This window comes from Staurois parvus, unplaced genomic scaffold, assembly GCF_062004578.1.
Source record: "Staurois parvus isolate SC_StPar_1 unplaced genomic scaffold, SC_StPar_1.0 ptg001041l, whole genome shotgun sequence".
Classification (NCBI taxonomy): Eukaryota; Metazoa; Chordata; class Amphibia; order Anura; family Ranidae; genus Staurois; species Staurois parvus.
In genome coordinates this window covers 231,727-257,500 of record NW_028318837.1, presented here as the reverse complement: position 1 = coordinate 257,500, position 25,774 = coordinate 231,727, and the positions used below count along the sequence as shown (strand labels likewise).

Below are 25,774 nucleotides of genomic sequence, written 5' to 3'. Positions count from 1 at the left end.
ATGTTCGGGGAACGGCTTCACATGTCATATGGGAATATATTGTATTCATACAGAAGATGTTCTGTAGTCTGTATATTGGATTGTCGTGCAATATTAATATAAATAAATAATACACCGTGTGCATGTCCCGCCTCCTCTCTATTGACATTGTAGGAAATGTGTTTTGTGAACAGGATAGGATGTGAGGATGAGCAGGGGCGGGCTAACAACTCATGGGGCCCCCGTGCATTAGGGGATCATGGGGCCTCTCTGTCCTCGCCCACACTCAAACAAGCCTATGAAAGTTACCAGGGGCATCTCATGGGGCCCCTTACTGACCCTGGGCTCTCGGGCAGTGCCTGAGTTTCTGAATGGTCAGTCCGCCCCTGAGGATGAGTCTCCCCGGTGATCGGAGATTGATGCTCTACACTACGAGTTAATAGTCCAGATACGTATTTATTCCGATTGTAAGCTCAGGCAGAAGACTAGACGTGCGATTTTTGTTTAGTTACGAATCAAATTCGGACGAAATTTTCATTATTTGGAGATTCGTATGTATCGATTCTGAATCACAATAGTAATGAATTTCAATTAATTCGAAATAAATTATAACCAAATTATTCAGATTTGAAAGGAATTCAAAAGTTAATTTGAAATGGAAAGATAGCAAGAAATACAGTGAGGTATAAAAGTGAAATACATAACTGGGTCCATTTATAAGAAATGTTCATGGCCATATGTCCAACAAATCTGCATGTACACTATATTGCCAAAAGTTACAATCCTATACCCACAGTATAGAGGAAGGAAGGAAAAAAAACCCAGCAAAGCACGATCCAATTTGCTCCTGCAGAGAAAAAAAATCCTTCCCGATCCCCAATCGGATTTTCCCTGGATCAATGTTCTTGCAATCTGCTGCATGGATCAGTTTAAAAGTTAACAACACCCAAAATGCAGGTTTGCCCGCACCAAATCGCATGGCAGAAAGTACTATGTGATGCAGTTGCCGTACATTTCAAAAAGTAGTGCATGCACTACTTTTTGTGCGATTTCAGCCCATTCAAATGAATTGTGCACTCATGCAATGGTGTACCGAAATAACTTTCTTTTTTTTTTTTAATCACTTTTTTTGTAGTATTTGATTACCACTGAGGATTTTTTTTGGCGATAGAAACAAAAAAAAACACAATTTATGAAAGTTTTTTTTTTTTTTTTTCTCCTATAAAACGTATTCAGTTGAAAAAAAAACACATTTCTTCATAAATGTTGGCCAATATGTATTCTGTTTCATGTCAATGATTTAAAAAAAAAAAAAAAAAATCCCAATAAGTGTAAAGTGATTGATATGTGTGAAAGTTATAGCATCTACAAACTATGGTATATATTGGATTTTTTTTTAATTTTATTATTATTATTGTATATGACTAATGGCGGTGATCAGCGATAGTGCGGTGGGCAATCTGACATTAACTGCCATCGACATCAGTGACACTAATACGGTGAATAGTGATAAATACTATACACTTAACAATACTATACACTGTCACTGTATTAATGACACTGGATAGGAAGGGGTTAAAATCTATGGCGATCAAGGGGTTAAATGTGTGCCTAACAATATGTAACGTGTGCTGCTTTTACTAAGAATCTCTGTTTCTCATCCCTGCTTTGCAGGGATGAGAAACAGAGATCTGATTCTCTCTCTGGAGAGCCCTGTGTTGGTTTTAAAAGCCGATCAGCAACTCCCTGCCAAGAATCATTGGCCGGGCCTTGCTGACAGACTCGTGCTGTGTCCAATCACAGAGGGTGTTGTGGGGGTGGGGGGTGTACCCGAAAGCAGGCAGCAATGTACCAGAATGTCGCTGTGCCTGTAAGGCTCGTCCATCTGCAGCACAGTGTGGGCAGGGGATCCAGCAGCAGTTAAGAAGAGAAAATGATTCCACTCCATGGATGACCTGCTTGTCTTGTCTGGTGGGGAACGCAGAACCTATACTCCCCCGATCCTTCGATCCTCCGGAAAATGGCACTCCCCCACGTCCAGCAGTGGACTGTTCCTGCCATCCTCACATCGAGAACTGGTGTGTGGACGAGAACTGGTGTGTGGACGTGATGATGTCAGGAAAAGTAGACCGTGGGGGGGCAGGAGCAGCAGGGACCGGTCCTGCGCTCGGAGAATCTACGAATTAGTATATCTCTCATAGACAAATATGAACGGCTAACTTTTCCCGGAGTTCTGCTTTAGGGCCGGTTCACACTACATACGTTTCAGGAGCATTTTTTACTGCATCCAAAACACACAGTAGGTGATATGTTGGCAGTGTCATAGTTCACCTCAGTGCTTGCAGTTCCAGTTGCAGGAAAAAAAAGTAGAGCAGGCTGCATTTTTTTTTTTCCTGCACAGAACTGTACTGGAACGTGGTAAAATGCATCAAAAATGCACTGAAACACACATGTTCCTATTTCAATTGAAGAAAAAGAGGGGGGAGGGGGGTATGAGCTGGAAAGCATCAAAATGCATCGGGATACACCAAAATGCACATTTCCCTATTTCAATTGAAGAAAAAGACGGGGGGGGGGGGGGGTTTATGAGCTGGAAAGCATCAAAAACACATTGGAATGCACCAAAATGCACTGAAATGCACATGTCCCTATTTCAATTGAAGAAAAAGGGGGGGGGATAAACTGGAAAGCATTGGGATGCACCAAAACACACTAGAATGCACGTCTATATTTACATTGAAGGGGGGGGGGAATTAACTGGAAAGCATAAAAAATGCAGTGGAATGCACCAACACACATTGGAACGTACATGTCCCTATTTAAATTGAAGAAAAAGAGAGTGGGGGGGGGAATGGAACGCATACAGAATGCACTGGAACACACCAAACCGCACTGGAACGTACATGTCCCTATTTAAATTGAAGAAAAAGAGAGTGGGGGGGGGAATGGAATGCATACAGAATGCACTGGAACACACCAAACCGCACTGGAATGCACATGTCCCTATTTAAATTGAAGAAAAAGAGAGGGGAAAAATGAGCTGGGACGCATAAAAGAACGCACCGGAATGCACTTGTCCCTATTAAATTGAAGAAAAGGGGGGATGAACTGGAAAGCATGAAAACTGCATCAAAACACACTTGTCCCTATTTAAATTGAAGAAAAAGGGGGGGTTAAACTGGAACGCATCGGGACGCACTAGAATGCATGACTATTTTTATATTGAAGAAAGAGGGGGGGGATGAACTGGAAAGTATCAAAACGCATTGGAATGCACCAACCCACATTGGAACGTACATGTCCCTATTTAAATTGAAGAAAAAGAGAGTGGGGGGGGGGGAATGGAACGCATACAAAATGCACTGGAATGCACATGTCCCTATTTAAATTGAAGAAAAAGAGAGGGGGGGGAGAGCTGGGACGCATAAAAAAAAAAAATGCACCGGAACACACGTCCCTATTTAAATTGAAGAAAAGGGGGGGGGAGATGAACCAGAAAGCATCAAAAACGCATTGGAATGCACCAAAATGCACTGGAATTCACATGTCGCTATTTAAAGAAAAAGAGGGGGGGAAATGAACTGGAAAGAATCAAAAACGCACTGGAATGCACATGTCCCTATTTCAATTGAACAAAAAGTGAGGGGGGGGGAATGAACTGAAACGTATAAAAAAGGCACCGGAAAGCACATGTCCCTATTTAAATTGAAGACAAGGGAGGGGGGATGAATTGGAACGCATCAAAAATACATCCAAATGCAAATCGCTCTTCAGAGACCAGAGTTTGTGTGAATGAGCCCTTTAGAGGCGCCGGCGAGGTGTATACTTTTGCAGAGGGGTGTCGCCATCGGTGGCTTCTTCTGCGGTCAGTGACCGGCATTTGGCGCTGAGTGGAGACCGCCGCCGTGCCGGAACGCCGCAATGATTTTGTGGTCCAGGTTTATTAATTTCTCCATTTTCCCCCCCATCCCTCGGCTTCATATCATGTAACCAGCAGCGGCTCCATCCGAGCGTTTCATTGTGCGCTTCCATAATTCATGAGGATGAGCGTCACAGATGAGCTTGGTGGCGCCGTCTCCTCCGCTGCCGCTCTCTTCTCTCGCTCGCTGTAATGGGGGGCGGTAATGAAGCAAACATTGCAGCCGCCTGGTGCACCCGGGCGTGACGCACCGCACACATTTCTTGGCTACGGATCGTGTTTGTTCAGTTTTAAGTGACACCGGCGGTGTCACCGGGCCCACGGCTGAATACAATATTAAAGGGGAACTCCTCTTCTACTGTAACCCTTAGCTGATTGGTTCTCTTTGAAGGAGAAGGGAGAGAGCCGAGGGGGTGGGTTTAGAGTCACTAGAGGGTTACATCTGACCCGCCGTCCTTCCAGTTCTGACATGGCTTACTCTGAATTCTCTGCACACTGTGAGCCTCTCGCATTGTGCTGTAGAAGCTGCAGCAAGTCAGATGGAGCTTCTCATTTCTTGGCTGGAGGACGTCCAGCATCATCTAGCCTAGGGGTCTCCAAACTTTCAAAACAAAGGGCCCGTTTACTGTCCTATGAATATTAGTGGGGCCAAGCTGGGGCCAGAAGGAGTAGAACATTCATTGGCATTGGTGGGAGTAAACTATGCCATAGGCTTGGTGGTCAGTGGGAGTAAGAAATATTTCATCATTGGTGTCAGTGGGAGGAATAGTGCCCCATCATTGGTGTCAGTGGGAGGAATAGTGCCCCATCATTGGTGTCAGTGGAGGGAATAGTGTCCCATCATTGGTGTCAGTGGGGGGAATAGTGCCCCATCGTTGGGGTCAGTGGGGGGAATAGTGCCCCATCGTTGGGGTCAGTGGGGGGAATAGTGCCCCATCGTTGGTGTCAGTGGGGGGAATAGTGCCCCATCGTTGGTGTCAGTGGGGGGAATAGTGCCCCATCGTTGGTGTCAGTGGGGGGAAAAGTGCCCCATCATTGGGGTCAGTGGGGGGAATAGTGCCCCATCATTGGTGCCAGTGGGAGGAATAGTGCCCCATCATTGGTATCAGTGGGAGGAATAGTGCCCCATCATTGGTGTCAGTGGGGGGAATAGTGCCCCATCATTGGGGTCAGTGGGGGGAATAGTGCCCCATCATTGGGGTCAGAGGGGGGAATAGTGCCCCATCATTGGGGTCAGAGGGGGGAATAGTGCCCCATCATTGGGGTCAGTGGGGGGAATAGTGCCCCATCATTGGTGTCAGTGAGGGGAATAGTGCCCCATCATTGGTGTCAGTGGGGGGAATAGTGCCCCATCATTGGTGTCAGTGGGAGGAATAGTGCCCCATCATTGGTGCCAGTGGGGGGAATAGTGCCCCATCATTGGTGTCAGTGGGGGGAATAGTGCCCCATCATTGGGGTCAGAGGGGGGAATAGTGCCCCATCATTGGGGTCAGAGGGGGGAATAGTGCCCCATCATTGGTGTCAGTGGGGGGAATAGTGCCCCATCATTGGTGTCAGTGGGAGGAATAGTGCCACATCAATGGTGTCAGTGGGGGAAATAGTGCCCCATCATTGGTGTCAGTGGGAGGAATAGTGCCCCATCAATGGTGTCAGTGGGGGAAATAGTGCCCCATCATTGGTGTCAGTGGGAGGGCTGGTGCTTCCTATCAGCAGAAAGACTAATTCCCCAAGGGCCAGATAAAGGCAAGGAAAGGGCCACATCCGGCCTGCGGCTGCAGTTTGGAGACCCCTGATCTAGCCCTTTCCTCCCTTATCCTGACTGGCCCCGCCCCTTTCAATCATGTGGGCGTTACATGGAAATACAGCCTGACTAGGAACACCCATTCCTCCAGACTGACACCCACCCATTTTCATATTTGCTTAGCTCCTCCCACTTTGAGAGGAGCACCAAGGCAGGGGCTGTGATGTTTTCAGTACCCTGCTAGCCCCTCCCACCAGCAGCGATCTGCCTATATTGCACAGAGAAGCACAGAGACCCAGTGATGACATCATTGAGTCTAATATAAAGTATGTAATGAAAATGGAAAGATTTATTTTTTAAATGAAATTTAAACAATTCATGAGCAAAAAGATGGGGGGGGTGGAGCGCCGGGGGGGGGGGGGAGAGGAAAATCAAAATATAACAGGCTTAACAAACTGTCTTTGGTGGCTGGGAAAGACGCCGTCGTAATCTCCTCGGAATTACCATTTATATTACAAGACTTTGCCCGAACGGCAGAAAATCTGCTGCCAGGAATGTGAGCTGAAATCCGGGGATCTCTCTGGGGACCCATCTCGGGGCCCAACGACACAAATCTGGGCTTTTCACAGATGAACATCCGAGGCTGGAAGGAGCCGAGGGAAATGAAGGCGAAAACGGAGTCGCTGCAGTTCTAATCCGTGTTGTCACCGATCACCCAGAGCTCGGCCGTCTGACAGCAATCAGAACAGAACTCCATCCCAACAGCTGCTCACACACCATGCAATCGGATTGTACAATCTTCTGTCCATTTACCGACATGATGTAATAGGAGGACAAACCTGACCCATGCCTTCGGCTCGCTTCACACCTACGCAGTTGGCGTTTGACCCGTTTCTGCCTTGCGTTTTGCATTTTTGCACCTGCGTTTTCGATGAGTTTTGCATCTTTTTTAATTTCTTGTTGCTAGGCAGATTTAAAACGCAAAATGCATAAAAAACACGGCAAAACCACAATACATGCTTTTCTGCAGCGTTTTCATTGAAGTCTATAGAACCAAAAATGCAACTTTTTGCGTTAAAAAAAAAAAAAAATCCCTGACCCTTTCTAAAAAAACGGTGTGGGATATATAACGTACAGCACAGTATACAGCGGTGTGGGATATATAACGTACAGCAGTGTGGGATATATAATGTACAGCACAGTATACAGCGGTGTGGAGTATCTAACGTACAGCACAGTATACAGCGGTGTGGCGTATATAACATACAGCACAGTATACAGCGGTGTGGAGTATCTAACGTACAGCACAGTATACAGCGGTGTGGGATATCTAACACACAGTGCAGTGTACAGCAGTGTGGAGTATATAATGTACAGCACAGTATACAGTGGTGTGAAGTATATGACGTACAGCACAGGATACAGCAGTGTTGAATATATAACATACAGCACGGTATATATTTGTGTGCAGTATATAACATACAGTACAATCTACAGGGGTGTAGAGTATAAAACATATAATACAACATACAGTGGTGTGAAGTATATAGTGTATAGCACAGTATACAGTGGTGTGAAGTATATAGTGTATAGCACAGTATACAGTGGTGTGGCATACATAACATTCCCCACACTATACAATGATTAGAGGTATATAACATACACCACAGTATACTGTTAAGTATATAGCCTACAGCACAGTCTACATGAGTTTGGATTATATAACATACAGAGCAGAATTCAGCAGTGTGAACTATACTGCATACAGCACAGTCTACAGGGATGTGGAGCACATAACATAAGACACAGTATACAGCTATGTGAGTATGTAATGTCCAGCACAGTATACAGCTATATGGGTATGTAGTGTCCAGCACTGTATACAGCTATGCGAGTATGTAATGTCCAGCACAGTATACAGCTATGTGAGTATGTAATGTCCAGCACAGTATACAGCTATGTGAGTATGTAATGTCCAGCACAGTATACAGCTATGTGAGTATGTAATGTCCAGCACAGTATACAGCTATGTGAGTATGTAATGTCCAGCACAGTGTACATCTATGTGAGTATGTAATGTCCAGCACAGTGTACAGCTATGTATGTAATGTCCAGCACAGTATACAGCTATGTGAGTATGTAATGTCTAGCACATTATACAGCTATGTGAGTATGTAATGTCCAGCACAATATACATCTATGTGAGTATGTAATTTCCAGCACAGTATACAGCTATGTTGGTATGTAATGTCCAGCACAGTATACAGCTATGTGAGTATGTAATGTCCAGCACAGTATACAGCTATGTGAGTATGTAATGTCCAGCACAGTGTACATCTATGTGAGTATGTAATGTCCAGCACAGTGTACAGCTATGTATGTAATGTCTAGCACATTATACAGCTATGTGAGTATGTAATGTCCAGCACATTATACAGCTATGTGAGTATGTAATGTCCAGCACAGTATACAGCTATGTGAGTATGTAATGTCCAGCACAGTATACAGCTATGTTGGTATGTAATGTCCAGCACAGTATACAGCTATGTTGGTATGTAATGTCCAGCACAGTATACAGCTATGTTGGTATGTAGTGTCCAGCACAGTATACAGCTATGTGAGTATGTAATGTCCAGCACAGTAAACAGCTATGTGAGTATGTAATGTCCAGCACAGTATACAGCTATGTGAGTATGTAATGTCCAGCACAGTATACAGCTATGTGAGTATGTAATGTCCAGCACAGTATACAGCTATGTCGGTATGTAATGTCCAGCACAGTATACAGCTATGTCGGTATGTAATGTCCAGCACAGTATACAGCTATGTGGGTATGTAGTGTCCAGCACAGTATACAGCTATGTGAGTATGTAATGTCCAGCACAGTATACAGCTATGTCGGTATGTAATGTCCAGCACAGTATACAGCTATGTGGGTATGTAGTGTCCAGCACAGTATACAGCTATGTATGTAATGTCCAGCACAGTATACAGCTATGTATGTAATGTCCAGCACAGTATACAGTGGCGTACAACACGTACAGTATAGAGTAGGGTAGAGTATATATGTCATATCTATATATACGTATTGTGTTTTTGTCAGAATTGAACCCTCTGCAGGCATTCTATGAACTAATGGCGTCCTCTCTCTTCTCTGCAGGTGTTCTGTGGCTCTCTATTGTGGCCGAGGTCTTGTATATCACATTACTCCTTACAGGAGTCAGCCTCATGTCCGTGGAAGTCTGTTATTACACGTCCGTAATTGATGGACTCAAGCTCAACGCCTTTGCCGCCATTTTTACTGTATTGTCAGGTATATCCGTCTATCTAATCATTGGCAGTGTCTCTTCTGCATGGATTGTAAGGAAATCATATCTCCAGCACAGCAGCGGGTACAAACCTGAACATGGGGTGTGTGCGCCACCCAGGGGTTGTACACGGTATTACTGATTTGTCTAAAATGTTCCATCAATATCACGAAATATACAGAACACATAATATACAGTGAATACTCGGTGTCAGAGACATCATCAAAGACTATGGGCATAGTACAAGAGATGGTCAGAGACTGCAGACATGTTAGAGGAGATTTTCAAAGATGGCAAACATGATACAAGGGATGGTCAGAGACTGCGGACATGATACAAGAGATGGTCAGAGACTGCGGACATGATACAAGAGATGGTCAGAGACTACAGATTTGGTACAAGAGATGGTCAGAGACTGCAGACATGATACAAGAGATGGTCAGAGACTGAATACATGATTCAGGAGATGGTCAGAGACTGTGGACTTGATACAAGAGATGGTTAGAGACTGCGGATATGATACAAGAGATGGTCAGAGACTGCGGACTTGATACAAGAGATGGTTAGAGACTGCGGACATTATACAAGAGATGGTCAGAGACTGCAGATATGGTACAAGAGATGGTCAGAGACTGCAGACATGATACAAGAGATAATCAGAGACTGAAGACATGATTCAGGAGATGGTCAGAGACTGTGGGCATGAAACAAGAGATGGTCAGAGACTGTGGTCATGATACAGGAGATGGTCAGAGACTGCAAATATGGTACAAGAGATGGTCAGAGACTGCACATATGGTACAAGAGATGGTTAGAGACTGTGGACATGATACAAGAGATGGTTAGAGACTGCAGACTTGATACAAGAGATGGTCAGAGACTGAATACATGATTCAGGAGATGGTCAGAGACTGTGGACTTGATACAAGAGATGATCAGAGACTGCGGATAGGATACAAGAGATAAGAGACTCCGGACATGATACAGAAGATGATCAGAGACTGCAGATATCGTACAAGAGATGGTCAGAGAATGTGGACATGGTACAAGAGACGTTCAGAGACCATGGACATGATGCAAGAGATGGTCACAGACTACAGACTTAATACAAGAGATGATTAGAGAATGTGATGATAAATCAGGGGATGGTCAGAGACTGCAGACATGGTACAAGAGATGGTCAGAGACTGCGGACATGGTACAGGAGTTGGTCAGAGATTGCGGACATGATACCGGAGATGGCCAGAGACTGCGGACATGATACAGGAGATGGTCAGAGACTATGGACATGATACAAGAGATGGTCGGAGACTATGGACATGATACAAGAGATGGTCGGAGACTACGGACATGATACAAGAGATGGTCGGAGACTGCGGACATGATACAAGAGATGGTCGGAGACTGCGGACATGATACAAGAGATGGTCGGAGACTGCGGACATGATACAAGAGATGGTCGGAGACTGCGGACATGATACCAGAGATGGTCAGAGACTGCGGACATGGTACAGGAGTTGGTCAGAGATTGCGGACATGATACCAGAGATGGCCAGAGACTGCGGACATGATACAGGAGATGGTCAGAGACTATGGACATGATACAAGAGATGGTCGGAGACTATGGACATGATACAAGAGATGGTCGGAGACTGCGGACATGATACAAGAGATGGTCGGAGACTGCGGACATGATACAAGAGATGGTCGGAGACTGCGGACATGATACCAGAGATGGTCAGAGACTGCGGACATGCTACAAGAGATGGTCAGAGACTGCAGACATGATACCAGAGATGGTCAGAGACTGCGGACATGATACCAGAGATGGTCAGAGACTGCGGACATGATACCAGAGATGGTCAGAGACTGCGGACATGATACCAGAGATGGTCAGAGACTGCGGACATGATACCAGAGATGGTCAGAGACTGCGGACATGATACCAGAGATGGTCAGAGACTGCGGACATGATACAAGAGATGGTCAGAGACTGCGGACATGCTGCAAGGAGACTGTCAGAGACTGTAAACATGATAAAGGAGTTGTTGGAAGTTGGGGCTATGCTTCAGGAGACAGTCCTGGACTGGAGACAAATTACAGACTGCTAAAGATCACTGCTATGGGCAATACGGAAACACAGGTTAGTATCTGCAGGGGCCTCGAGGGCAGCACAAAACGTGTTACAGGGCTGCAGGTAGGACACGGGGGCTTTAAAGTGTCTGAAAGACCAGTCTGTGTTACCATAGCAATAAATCATTTTATAATAACCGTTCCAGTGCAAGTTAGAGGATTTAAAGGAAAACACTGATACACCACTGAATAAAAAGAAGAAGAAGAAAAAGAAGAATTCCAGTCCGCTATTATATTTGACATGAAAAAGTCTTGCGGTTGCAACAATGTATCTATTTGTATCGGAATAAAACCATCTGTATCCAAAATGGATACAAATGGATACATTGTTGCAACCGCAAGACTTTTTCATGTCAAATATAATAGCGGAGCTCTCTGCAGGGACAGAAGTAATTATGGGGTTAAATGCTGGCCGTAGGCAGGACGAAAATCGGCCAATTTTTTTACCGTTGGTGGTAATGTCTGCCGATTCAACGACCGATTTTTCATTTTTTTTTTTTAAATGGCCAGTTTTCGACCCGTCTATGGCCTGCTTTAGAATGCAGGCAGTTCTTATTTCAGACAATTGGGTAAAAACCTAAAATCTGCAAAATGAATTCATGAACAACAGCGGCTAAGAAAAACCAACATAACTGGGCGATAAAACAACCAATCGGAGCTTCTCATTTATGCTTGGACCTCCCCAGAACTCCTGGGAACCCGCAGAGCGCAGAGAACATCCCCTCCACACCGACTCCATTCATCTACAACAATTCCACAATCTTTATTAGGCATTCTGGAAGCGGTGGGAATTTCTGGCAGATGTGACATTGGAGCCTCATTAAAAAAAAAAAAAAATTTAGGAATAAAAGTAACTTCATTTGGAGGATGAATTCCACAAGACGTGATTTCTGGAAGCAGAGGATTTGATTCATGAAAGATTTATGTTTGTTTGCAGCTTTTCGCTAGTTTTGGCTTCCTTCTTGGAAATTCCACATTCCACCTTAGAAATGGCTTTTCAGAGAGACGGAAATATCCAACTCCACTAATGTGCAGCACCAGCGTCCTCTGTGAGATCGCACGTTAAAATCATCAGAAAGCTTTCATAAGAATATTTTTTACTTCCTTTTCATTATTTATGTTACTTTTTGTTTTTTTTTATTACTTTTGGTGATATCAGTGAATCTGAGAACTGAGAGATGGTCAGAGACTGCGGACATGGTACAGGAGGTGGTCAGAGACTGCGGACATGGTACAGGAGGTGGTCAGAGACTGCGGACATGATACAAGAGATGGTCAGAGACTGCGGACATGATACAGGAGATGGTCAGAGACTGCGGACATGATACAAGAGATGGTCAGAGACTGCGGACATGATACAGGAGATGGTCAGAGACTGCGGACATGATACCAGGGATGGTCATAGACTGCAGGCATGATACAAGAGATGGTCAGAGACTGCGGAGAGACGGAAATATCCAACTCCACTAATGTGCAACACCAGCGTCTGAGATCGCACGTTAAAATCATCAAAGTGCTTTCATTAGAATATTTTTTACTTCCTTTTCATTATTTGTTACTTTTTGTTATTTTTTATTACTCTTGGCAATATCAGAAGATCTGAAGTCAATGAATACCCCAAAAGTTCATAATAAACACCCAACACATCACAAAGAAAGTAACGGCAACAATTGTATGAAGAATAATTTACTGTAGCACAATGTAGCCCCGGATCACACCAGTGAGACTTTTCATTACTAGACTGGATTTATATATTATTATTATTATTATACAGGATTTATATATTATTATTATTATACAGGATTTATATATTATAATTATACAGGATTTATATATTATTATTATTATACAGGATTTATATATTATTATTATACAGGATTTATATATTATTATTATTATTATTATTATACAGGATTTATATATTATTATTATTATTATTATTATACAGGATTTATATAGCGCCAACAGTTTGCTCAGCGCTTTACAATATAACGGGAGACAATACAGCAACAATACAGTTCAATACAAGAGGGAAAGGAGGGCCTGATCCTTGGAGCTTACAATCAAAGAGATGAGATTTGACAGTTCCGAATGGCGTGACAAGTCGAACCTATTGTCGGCAATGGAACACGCCCTCCCTCGGAGTCACACCAATTTTGAAAATAGCTCCTGAATTATTTTTGCCGATTTCAGGTGCGACTTGCATTGACATCTGTGCATGACGTCGCACAGATGTCAGGCATGCCGCATAGGAAATCTCACCGGGTCCGCGGCTCTGATATTTCGCTACTTCAAGAGAAGTAGCACTGTTTCAATGTTGCATTTGGTGTGAAATAATTTTAAAGTGTTACTAAACCCACAACAGTAAAATCAGTCTGTATATGCAGTAAAGCATGCTTGTTATACTCACTGTGGAACCTAAGGGGTTAATCCTCCGCATTGTGTAAAAAGGCTGACTTCTCTGATCCTCCCCTTCTTCTACTGTCCCCAATCCAACTGCTGATAGAACAGAGCCTTGGGGGGAAGCTGCACATGCACAGTTTGATGTGTATGGCTAGAGAGTTGTTTTTTTTCTTTGGGAGGGTGCATGTGATCAGCACAGGGCCAGTCAGCACTGTTCAGACAGAGAGTCAGGGGTTATGCAGCCTCATAGGAGAATCAGGGAAGATTGAAAACTCTTCCTACAAGATTAACCAGTGTCACAAGACTGCTATATACTGCTGATGAGAAAAGGTATTTAGCAGTTTATATTTACTAAAATATTTGCATTTCCATGTTCTGTGTACTGTGGGAGACCAGATATAGTGAATGCGGAGTCCAGGGAGACCGGATATAGTGAATGCGGGGTCCGGGGAGACCGGATATAGTAAATGCAGGGTCCGGGGAGACCGGATATAGTGAATGCAGGGTCCGGGGAGACCGGATATAGTGAATGCAGGGTCCGGGGAGACCGGATATAGTGAATGCAGGGTCCAGGGAGACCGGATATAGTGAATACAGGGCCCGGGGAGACCGGATATAGTGAATGCAGGGTCCGGGGAGAGCGGATATAGTGAATGCAGGGTCCGGGGGGAGCGGATATAGTGAATGCGGGGTCTGGGGAGAGCGGATATAGAGAATGCGGGGTCCTGGGAGACCAGATATAGTGAATGCGGGGTGCTGGGAGACCAGATATAGTGAATGCGGGGTCCTGGGAGACCGGATATAGTGAATGAAGGGTCCGGGGAGAGCGGATATAGTGAATGCGGGGTCCAGAGAAACCAGATATAGTGAATGCGGGGTCCGGGGAGACCGGATATAGTGAATGCGGGGTCCGGGGAGACCAGATATACTGAATGCAGGGTCCGGGGAGACCAGATATAGTGAATGCAGGGTCCAGGGAGACCAGATATAGTGAATGCAGGGTCCAGGGAGACCAGATATAGTGAATGCAGGGTCCGGGGAGACCAGATATAGTGAATGCAGGGTCCGGGGAGACCAGATATAGTGAATGCAGGGTCCGGGGAGACCAGATATAGTAAATGCAGGGTCCGGGGAGACCGGATATAGTGAATGAAGGGTCCGGGGTTTATTAACACTTTAAGAGTCAATACAATTTACTAAAAATTAAAATGCTCTTGACAGCGAAGCACACAAAAGTGTAAATACACATGGGGTCATCTACTTAAAAAAAAAAAAAATCACCGTACTAATGTGAGAAACATTCACGACAAAAACTTGCCATATTTTGTCTAATATGATTATTTCCTATGATCATACATACCATCTAGTGGCCATATTGCAGTATTTTCCTGAAATACCTCAATCAGGACTATACTGCGTTATGGCCACTAGATGGCACTGATGATCTTTGGAAATGTTTGTCACAGTCTTACATACACTTTAAAGCGGTATTAAACCCAAAAGCAAACATTTATAGTATTGCAGCTTACCAATTCTTAGATGTGGTGACTGCATTAGTTTGTTTTAGGATTTCTTTTTTCACCATGCAACACCCATGAATCGTAGATTATCAATCAATGGAAGACTGTAATATGGTCCAATGAATTGAGCTGCACACTGTTCACAACCACCGGACGTGTTTACAGTCATGGAAAATAAATTGGCAACTTCAGCCACAGAGGCACCAGCTAAGCGGCACCAACAATTTGCCCTCTTTGAACCTTAGTAAGCTCTCACACGACCCCATATTACTAGCAGCGTACACAGTGAATGACAAAAGTGCAGCTTCCCACCTAGGGGTCTCATCACACAGCAGACACAAAAGAATGTTACATCACTTCCTCTTTCAATGAGGAACATGTTGTCACTTTCACACCTGCAAATCATGGAGTGCTTCCATATTTTTGTGCAAACCCTGTAAGTGTCAGTGGGAGAGGAGAGGCTCTGATGGGTGAAGCGAGAAGGGGGAAGGAGCGTAGAGGCTCTGATGGAATGAAACTGAAATATAACCAGATGTGCAGAATCAAGGCCAAACAGTAACTTATTGGTCAGGAGGCAATGTTAAAAATAATTAGTTTTGAATATAACATAATAGAAAACTTTATATCTTGCATCAAACTGACTGAGAAATAGGATTTAGGATATTTCAGAAGTGACTGGTCCTCTTTGATGGTTTCTCTTGTCTGATCCCCCGATTGGGTGTTTGTATTTTGCAGGGTTGCTGGGGATGGTCGCACACATGATGTACACAACCGTCTTTCAGATGACCGTCAATCTGGGCCCTGAAGACTGGAGACCCCAGAACTGGGACTACGGCTGGTCATACTGGTACGCAATCCTTCCTCCGCTGCTCTTCCTGATTGGGTAGATCGTTCAGCAGGTAGATCAGCAGATCGGGAGTTCTTTGCACATTCATCAATAGCTCCATTCTGGATAATTGAAAAATGATTTCCTTCCACTGAAAATGATTGACCCAGTTCAGGATGACTTTTTTGGTAACATTTTGAAGAAAAAAGGTCTGGCTGGGTTATTGCCACAGCGACGTCATAAATAGGTGTAGTTTGCAGAAGTTCATAATTAGTTAATGAAATGGTAATCTTAGAACTGTCCCCCATATAAATAGACCCTGACCTATGACCAGGGGTGGACTGACAACTCATGGGGCCCCCGGGCAATAGGGGATCATGGGTCCCTGTGTCCTTGCCCAAACTCGAGAAAGCCTATGAAAAAGGTACCAGGGGCATCTCATGGGGCCCCCTACTGACCCCAAGCCCTCGGGCAGTGCCAGAGTTTCCCAATGGTCAGTCCGCCCCTGCCTATCATTCTGAGTGGAGTTCCTCTTTAGACATCAGTACTATCACAGCGCACGTCTCTTCGGTGAGATTTAATCTTTCATTACTGGCACACATCACCATACAAATCATGGCCCTGACGGTGCTGAGTGCGCGGAGATCGCTGGATAAGCCCCTCCCCCCTGTGCGGAACTGCTGATTCAGGACTTTTATGGTGGGAAGAATTTGTTTGATGATGGAAAAAGCCATTAAGTGTTTTATCGAATTCTTTTTGAAGTGATTTGGACGTTCTGAATGGAACTTTCTGTCTGACGAGGAGGAAAAAAAAGAGATTTGATCAGCAAAGAGGCTTAAAATCCGCCAGCGGAGAATATAACAGAGCAGCAAATATTAACTTAAGGCCAGTCTAGGGGAAAGTATGTTTTTATATATACTGGAGTAATGTCCCCTCTCCCCAAGGAGCTGCCAGATTTAACAGGTTCCTTCCCTGTAGCTGTACCCAAACACTCACTGATGCACCAACAGTGACCCAACAGACGTTAGCATCTTCAATTCATTTTTTGAAATGTATTGGCTTTGTTGTCTTAGGTAGAGAGTAGAGATGAGCGAATTATTCAAAAATTCGGTTCGGCTGATTCGCCGAATTCGCGGAATAAATTTGCTTCGAGCCGAATATATTCGCTGCGAATTTAACTTATAAAAAGGGTGTTTCTAGGCTTCAGAGAGCCTTTATATTAGTGCAGAACACTGTACCTTTAATTTAAATGCCCTTGGAGTCTGCTGGGGAAGAGAAATAATACTGTCAGTCAGTATGACATGCAGATGCGTGCCGTCGATCTTAGAATCACCGCACACTTCACTCATTTGGGCAGTCACGGGGCCAAAACCAGAGTGTGGAGCCACAGTGTGGCGGTGGAGGCAGCAGCAATGGGAGGCCATACAGCACCCTATGACAAAATGGAACCCACCAGCAGTGTGAGGAGACATTGTGGGCCATTTGTGCCAAGGAATGCGAGGGACTCCCTGCCTCCATCTCCACAGCATACTGCCACGGTGCGTCTGGGTCCTCTGTCTCCTCCTCCTCCTCCTCTACCACATGCTCCTGCTCCTCCACTCCTGTCCGCTGAGTGGAAAAACCACCCATTTCACTCAATAATTCCTGAGCACCAATGTCCTCCTCTACCTCCTCCTCTTCTTCCTGTCCTGCCCCCACAGGGGTCATGTGGCGTTGAGATCTGTGCGCCACGTCTACCGCACCCTGACCAGCCATTGTTAACAGCATTTGTTCCAGGACGTGCAACAGAGGAATGACGTCGTTCATCCCATAGTCCTGCCGACTCACGAATAGCGTGGCCTCCTCAAAGGGCCTGAGCAAGCGGCAGGTGTCACGCATGAGCTGCCAATGGCTGACATCTAAGTTACACAGGGGAGTACCTTTATCCGCTTGTAACATCAGGAAATCGGTGATGGCCTTTTGCTGTTCGTAAAGGCAGTCTAACATGTGTAGGGTTGAATTCCACCTTGTTGCAACGTCGCAGATCAGGCGATGATGTGGAATTCCGTTCTGCCGCTGCAGCTCAAGGAGGGTGTGCTTTGCGGTGTAGGAATGGCTGAAATGCATGCAAAGTTTACGTGACATTTTAAGGATGTCTTGCAGTGGGATGGTGGATTTTAGGAACCGCTTGACAACCAGATTGAACACGTGAGCCATGCATGGCGCATGGCACAACCTTCCTTGACGCAGAGCAGACACCATGTTCTTTCCGTTGTCGGTCAACATGGTTCCGATTTTCAGTTTGCGCGGAGACAGCCATCTGTCGATTTCTCTGTTCATTACACTCAGAAGTTCCTCCCCTGTGTGACTACGTTCGCCAAGGCATACCAGGTGCAGCACAGCGTGACACCGTTGCGCCCTGCACATGTGATATGCCGGTCGGGTAATGGGACTTGGCACGGGGGTGGCGGCTGAGGACACGGCGGAAGAAGAGGTGGTAGAGGCGGACATCTTTGCTGGACCAAGGACGTGCAAACGTGGAGGCAAAAGCGGCGTGACCTGTCCAAGTTGCTGGTGCAGCTGTGCCGGCACCACATTCACCCAGTGGGCCGTAAATGACATGTACTGTCCCTGACCGTAGTTACAGCTCCACACGTCGGCGCTGCCGTGCACTTTGGCAGAGACCGACATGCTTAAAGACTGGCCCACCATCTCTTCTACATGTGAATGCAGGGCTGGCACTGCCTTTTTGGCGAAGAAATGCCGGCTTGGCACTCTCCACCGCGGCTCGGCACAAGCCATCATTTCTCGGAAAGGTGCTGAGTCCACCACTTGGAAAGGGAGGGACTGCAGCACCAGCAACTTGGACAGGAGGACGTTCAGCTTCTGCACCGTCGGGTGCGTGCTCGCAAACTGTTGTCTCTTGGAAACGGATTCCAAGAAAGACTGCTGACGGAATCCGTGAAGAGGAGTAGCAGGAGAAGGAGCATCTGAACGAGCGGAAGATGCCAACGAGCGACAACTCCCCTCAGCAGAGGTGTTGGAGCCTTGACTGGCTGATAGAGGGCGATTGACGTCGGGTGACGGAGCAAGTAACGGAGCGGGTGATGGAGCGGGGGCTGGGGCAGGCAGAACCGCCGTATCTTTATCACGGTTTTCCCAGGCCACCAAATGGCGACGCTGCATATGCTGATGCAACGCTGTAGTCCCAACATAGGCCCCCTGGCCACGCTTGACTTTCTGGCCACATAGTCGACATACGGCTACGTTTACTTCCTCGGGCGGCTTGACAAAAAATTGCCACACCGCCAAGTAGGAAACTTTGCCCCCGCTACTCCTCCCTGGCTGACTGCTACTTCCTCCGTGCACACCGGCACCACTACTGGCCGTGGTGGTAGGCTGCAGTGGAGCTGGTGCTCTACTCCGTGGCCGTTTGGCTCCACTGACACTGCTGCGACCCTGCTGCCTCCTGGGCAACCCACCGACTGTTTTGCTCGCTGGCAAGCTGGCACCCTCTTCTCCTGATGATGCGGAAGCAATAGCCTGATGACGACGAGGCTGCCAAGTGCGAACAGCCTCATCATCATCAATTAGGGTCTCCGCGTCACTACTAGCCCCCTCGGCTGCGTGTGGGTCAGGAGACAGACCTGTCTCTAGACCGGCTACCGAGCCACTCTCCTCGCCAGTACTTCTTCGCCTGGCTGCTGAAGAGGCGGATGTCTCCCCCGTTCCTGACCGCCCTCTGTTAGCTCTTCCTCACTGTACAGTGGGGCTGAGCCCACAGCATGCGATACTTCGCTTGGTGAGGGAACACCAAAGGACAGGGGCAGGTCGAGGACACGTGATTTCAGTGGGCTTGCTCCCGGGCCATGCCAACTAACGGTTGTGTCTGACGTACCCACCGACCGTTGGCTGTAGGTGTCAGAGGTGACCTGGGAAGAGGAAGACGACCGAGTCAACCAATCGATGACGGCAGGGTTGTCGGTGGAGACACGACCGCTGGATGACACCGGGAGCACTGGCCTCTGGCTGCGACTAGTGCTGCCTCGACCCCTTCCTCTGCTGCCACGTCTGCTCGCTCCTGAAACATTGCCTCCTCTGCCACTCCTCTGCGTGTTGTCTGACATACTCTTTAATTCAATAAGCACCCCAAAAATAAAACCGGATTTAACTCTTTGAACGTACAATAGTGGTTGTGAAGCAGAAAGTCAGTTTATTGTACACAATCGGTCAATTGCAGCTTGCCGTTGGCTGTAAACTGTACGTTTATGTCACTGGAATGCACTAATCACCCAAAAAATATTACCGCCACCCGGCGTGTAAATGGATTTAACTCTTTGAACGTACAATAGTGGTTGTGAAGCAGAAAGTCAGTTTATTTAGCACAATCGGTCAATTGCAGCTTGCCGTTGGCTGGAAACGGTACGTTTATGTCACTGGAATGCACTAATCACCCAAAAAATATTACCGCCACCCGGCGTGTAAATGGATTTAACTCTTTGAACGTACAATAGTGGTTGTGAAGCAGAAAGTCAGTTTATTGTACACAATCGGTCAATTTCAGCTTGCCGTTGGCTGTAAACTGTACGTTTATGTCACTGGAATGCACTAATCACCCAAAAAATATTACCGCCAGCCGGCGTGTAAATGGATTTAACTCTTTGAACGTACAATAGTGGTTGTGAAGCAGAAAGTCAGTTTATTTAGCACAATCGGTCAATTGCAGCTTGCCGTTGGCTGGAAACTGTACGTTTATGTCACTGGAATGCACTAATCACCCAAAAAATATTACCGCCAGCCGGCGTGTAAATGGATTTAACTCTTTGAACGTACAATAGTGGTTGTGAAGCAGAAAGTCAGTTTATTTAGCACAATCGGTCAATTGCAGCTTGCCGTTGGCTGGAAACTATACGTTTATGTCACTGGAATGCACTAATCACCCAAAAAATATTACCGCCACCCGGCGTGTAAATGGATCGAACTCTTTGAACGTACAATAGTGGTTGTGAAGCAGAAAGTCAGTTTATTGTACACAATCGGTCAATTGCAGCTTGCCGTTGGCTGGAAACTGTACGTTTCTGTCACTGGAATGCACTAATCACCCAAAAAATATTACCGCCAGCCGGCGTGTAAATGGATTTAACTCTTTGAACGTACAATAGTGGTTGTGAAGCAGAAAGTCAGTTTATTGTACACAATCGGTCAATTGCAGCTTGCCGTTGGCTGTAAACTGTATGTTTATGTCACTGGAATGCACTAATCACCCAAAAAATATTACCGCCACCCGGCGTGTATATGGATTTAACTCTTTGAACGTACAATAGTGGTTGTGAAGCAGAAAGTCAGTTTATTTAGCACAATCGGTCAATTGCAGCTTGCCGTTGGCTGGAAACGGTACGTTTATGTCACTGGAATGCACTAATCACCCAAAAAATATTACCGCCACCCGGCGTGTAAATGGATTTAACTCTTTGAACGTACAATAGTGGTTGTGAAGCAGAAAGTCAGTTTATTTAGCACAATCGGTCAATTGCAGCTTGCCGTTGGCTGGAAACTGTACGTTTATGTCACTGGAATGCACTAATGACCCAAAAAATATTACCGCCAGCCGGCGTGAAAATGGATTTAACTCTTTGAACGTACAATAGTGGTTGTGAAGCAGAAAGTCAGTTTATTTTGCACAATCGGCAAACTGCAGCACCAACTGTGCACGACAGCCACCAAAAAAAAAAAGGGTGTATGTCACTTTAAATTTTCGATTCTTTGATAGCTGTGGCCCTAAGTAACGATTCTGTGTCCCTGAGTAACGATTCTGTGTCCCTGAGTAACGATTCTGTGTCCCTAAAGTCTCTGTGGCCCTAACTCTGTCCCTTAATACACACAGGTCTGTCTCTCTTGAATGACCGGAGGCTAATGGAGAATTCTAAGATGGCCGCGATTTATAGCTCCACCATTACACAGTGCTGGCTGGCTGCTGATTGGCTAATGCGATCACATGTCATGAATGCATTATGGGTCAGCGCGCCTTGTCTGCGCGCCTTCCCAGAGATCCCCGCCCCATCTTCTCTGTCCATTTTCTCCGTCGCCACACATGTCGCCGCCATTTTTGGGAAAATTCGATTCGTGCATCCGAAGTTTGCTAATCTTCGGATTCGTCGCGAATATAATTTTTCCAAATCTTCGGAACGAATTCCACTTCGTCATGTTCGATTCGCTCATCTCTAGTAGAGAGGGCTATGGGTATGGGATACCCAAAAACAGCATGTTAAAATGTGTCCGTACCATAGACGTCTGAAAAACTCTTGAACTCCAGATAGGCTACTGTCTTCTAGTATCTTTTGACGTCTACCACATGGTTAGCTACCTTTTTACTTCAGATTTATATTAGGATTCCTCAGGCCTTTGTCACAGGGTAGTGTAGATTTTGGAGGCCCAAATGGTTGGCTACCTTTTTACTTCCATCAGACCTCTACCACAAGCAAGATTAGGACTCCATAGGCCTCTACCATGGGCTAGTGTATATTCTGGAGGCCTAAATGGTTGTCCACCTTTTTGGTTCTTCAGACCTCTGCTACAGGCTACGTTAGGACTCTTCAGGCCTCTGCCATGGGCTAGTGTAGATCCTGGAGGCCTAAATGGTTGAAATTCTTCAGGCCTCTGGTAGAGATACTATCTGTTAGTATCTTATGACCTCTATCACATAGTTAGCTCTCTTTTGCTTCACTTTTCTACCACAGACAGGGTTAGGATACTTCAGGCCCCTACCACAGGCAAGTGTAGATTCTGTAGACCCACATGGTTGGTTACCTTTTAGTTCCTTCAGACCTCTGCCATAGGTCAAGTTAGGACTCTTCAGACCTTGGCCAAAGGCTTCCGTAGGTCCGAATGGTTGGCTACCTTTTAGTTTTTTCAGTCCTTTGCCACAGACCAGGATTGGACACTTTCGGGTCTCTTCCACAGGCTAGTGTAGATTTTGTAGACCCAAATGGTTGGCTAACTTTTACTTCCTTCAGACTTCTGGCACAAGCAAGATTAGGACTCAACAGGCCTCTGCCATGTGCTAATGTATATTCTGAAGGCCTAAATGGTTGAAATTCTTAAAGTCTCTGGTAGAGAGGGTACAGCTTGTAAACATTACTTCAAACCATAGACTTCTCAAAAAAACTCTTGAACACCAGATAGGCTACTATCTGCTAGTTTCTTATGACCTCTGTCACATAGTTGGCTTTCTTTTGCTTCAATTCCTACCACAGACAGGGTTAGGATCCTTCAGGCCTCTACCACAGGCAATTGTAGATTCTGTAGACCCAAATGGTTGAATACCTTTTAGTTCCTTCAGACCACTGCCACAGGCAAAGTTAGGACTCTTCAGACCTTAGCCAAAGGCTTCTGTAGGCCCGAATGGTTGGCTACCTTTTACTTCTTTCAGTCCTTTGACACAGGCCAGGATAGGACACTTTGGGTCTCTTCCACAGGCTAGTGTAGATTTTGTAGATGCAAATGGTTGGCTACCTTTTTAGTTCTTTCAGTTCTCTGCCATAGGCCAAGTAAGGACTCTTCAGGCATCTGCCACAGGCTAGTGTAGATTTTGTAGACCCAAATGGTTGGCTACCTTTTAGTTCCTTCATTCCTCTGCCACAGGCCCAGTTAGGACACTTCGGGCCTCTGCTACATTTTGTAGACTCAAATAGTTGGCTACCTTTTACTTCCTTCACTCCTCTACCATAGACAAAGTTAGGTCTGTTCAGGCCTCTGCCACAGGCTTCTGTAAGCCCGAATGGTTGGTTACCTTTTGGTTCCTTCAGTCCTCTGTCACAGGCTAGAGTAGATTTTGGATGCCTGAAGGGTTGGCTACTTTTTTAGTTTCTCCATACCATAGACTTCTCAAAGAATTCTTTAGCCCCAAGGACAGTTGTGGAACTCTTTAGGCCTCTGCCACAGGCTTGTGTAGATTCTTCAGGCCTGAAAGGTTTGCTACCTTTTAGATCCTTCACTCCTGTAGCATTGGCCAGGTTAGGACACTTGAGAACCAGATGGGCAGCTAGGAGAACAATCACCCTTCCTTGGCTCTGGCTTCCTCCTCCAAAGGGCCTGGAACACAAAGACTGAACCTCTCTGGAGCTTCACTTCCCCAGGCAGCACCCTGACATGTAGCAGACCCTGCTACACTCATATGCTCACCAGCCAGAGCCTGGGAGGTAAAGACCATTCTAGGAGGTCTTGCCAAATATTCTTTCTCCTCCCCAGCCTACGTCACTGGTCTAAGTCTCTCAGTGATTGGACAGAGCAGAATAAATATTCATATTCCAAGACATTGTATTCTCCCTCTATCTACTAGAGAACACTCAACAGTAGCAGGCTGAAACAAACAATTTTCTTTGACTTGGGTGAAACTCCGCAATCCCAGATATTATAAAAGTTCAGGATGGCTACAGCCTAGCTTCTAACACTACATTTGGATAGGGACAGTCCATCGGAACGCAGGGCCTACACACTTATATCATTATTAGATATTGGGGGTGGAGGGGTATTTTTTCGACACACAATGTAGAACAACTTGCTGTACAGAAAATTCAATACATGTTATATATCTGGGAAGATTTTCCCTTTGCACAACTTCCTGTCTACGTGTCCCATTAAATGACCCTGATGTGGTCCTCTCCAAGCTGATATGGCTGAATAGAGAGTTGGAGGGGGGAAAGGATACTTAGAGAAGGGAGGTTTTAAATTCATGCTTGTGTTTTTGTTTTTTTTTTACTTTACTTGCAGAACAAAGGCTGCATAGGCAAACATTTAATACAGGGAGCACCAATGGCAAAAGGAATCCCAGAGCATTATGGGTAATCAAGAGAGCTCAAATTAGGGGAAGTCTGCCTTCATGCTGGCTCTCTCTAATTGAATCATCTTATCGGTGAGGGGAAAGAGTCAACGCTCTGACTTATTTACTAACAGGTACATTGAGCTAATGAGCTCTGTGAACACCTGGCTTTTTTCAACAGAGCAGCTAAGAACAGACAGGTAAACTAATGAGTAAGCCTGGAGCTTCACCTACTGAGTGGGTAGGAAAATGAAAAATATAATTTTGGAATTTTTTTTTTAACTCAGCATGAAGTTTTAAAATGTTACTCTTTTAGTGCTGACCATGAAATAAAATATGAAAGAAAATGCAAGCTCAATATATGTTCCCATGAACATTAAAGCTGACTTTTTCTTCCTCCCGCAGTCTGGCATGGGGCTCATTCACATGCTGCATGGCCGCCTCTGTGACCACCATCAACAGATACACCAAGACCATCCTGGAGTTCAAACAGAGGCGGAGGAACCTGGAGCGGACTCTGCACAACAAGCCGAAAACCCCGGAACAAGACGGCTCCCGGCCAGTGTGGGATGTCTACATCAGCACCATACCGACCAACCGAGAGGGACTTGTGGATTTATCAATCAGCGGCCAAAACCCCACAGCATATGGGAACGCCAGCCACTTCCCCTACAGACAGTGCGACGAATATTGCTAGGTTTTTTTTTTTTTGCACAATTATTATTGTCCTTCTATACTTTTTTCTAATAAAATTCTGCAATGGGCCTGCCCGTTCTGTGAATGGTTGTCTGAATGGTTGTCCAACCAAACACTGCGACCGCAGACTAAAGAAATGGGCAAGTAGGGTGGTGAATCCAAATGTGAATGTAATCAGGTTTCCATTTCAGCTTTTTAAAGCTGTGCTCAGTCAACTGAAGTATTACTGAGGTCCCTGGAGCAGTCTGAAGAATATATAGAATGATGAGAGCACCACAAATCAAAAGTAAGTCTACAAAAGTTCATTTCTCACAACAAGAGGTCAGAAGAGAACGCACAGATCTGCATAGAAACCAATCAGCTTCCGGGTTTCATTGCCAAAGCTTTATTGAACAAGTTAGAAGCCGACTGGCTACCATACAAAGCTGCACCAGATTCTGAGTGCACCAGCT

The 25,774-nt window shown here is 45.6% G+C and overlaps 1 protein-coding gene across 1 annotated transcript in view; it reads left to right on the top strand.

Moving 5' to 3' along the window:
* The window catches only part of GSG1L2 (GSG1 like 2), an 81,454-nt gene extending 56,047 nt beyond the window's left edge, over positions 1-25,407 (top strand). The window contains exons 3-5 of the mRNA XM_089657911.1: positions 8,800-8,952; positions 15,739-15,850; positions 25,032-25,407. Of these exons, the coding sequence (XP_089514037.1) occupies positions 8,800-8,952; positions 15,739-15,850; positions 25,032-25,323 (557 nt within the window). The 3' untranslated portion in view covers positions 25,324-25,407. The remainder of the gene's footprint in view (positions 1-8,799; positions 8,953-15,738; positions 15,851-25,031) is intronic.
* The last annotated feature ends 367 nt before the right edge of the window (positions 25,408-25,774 follow it).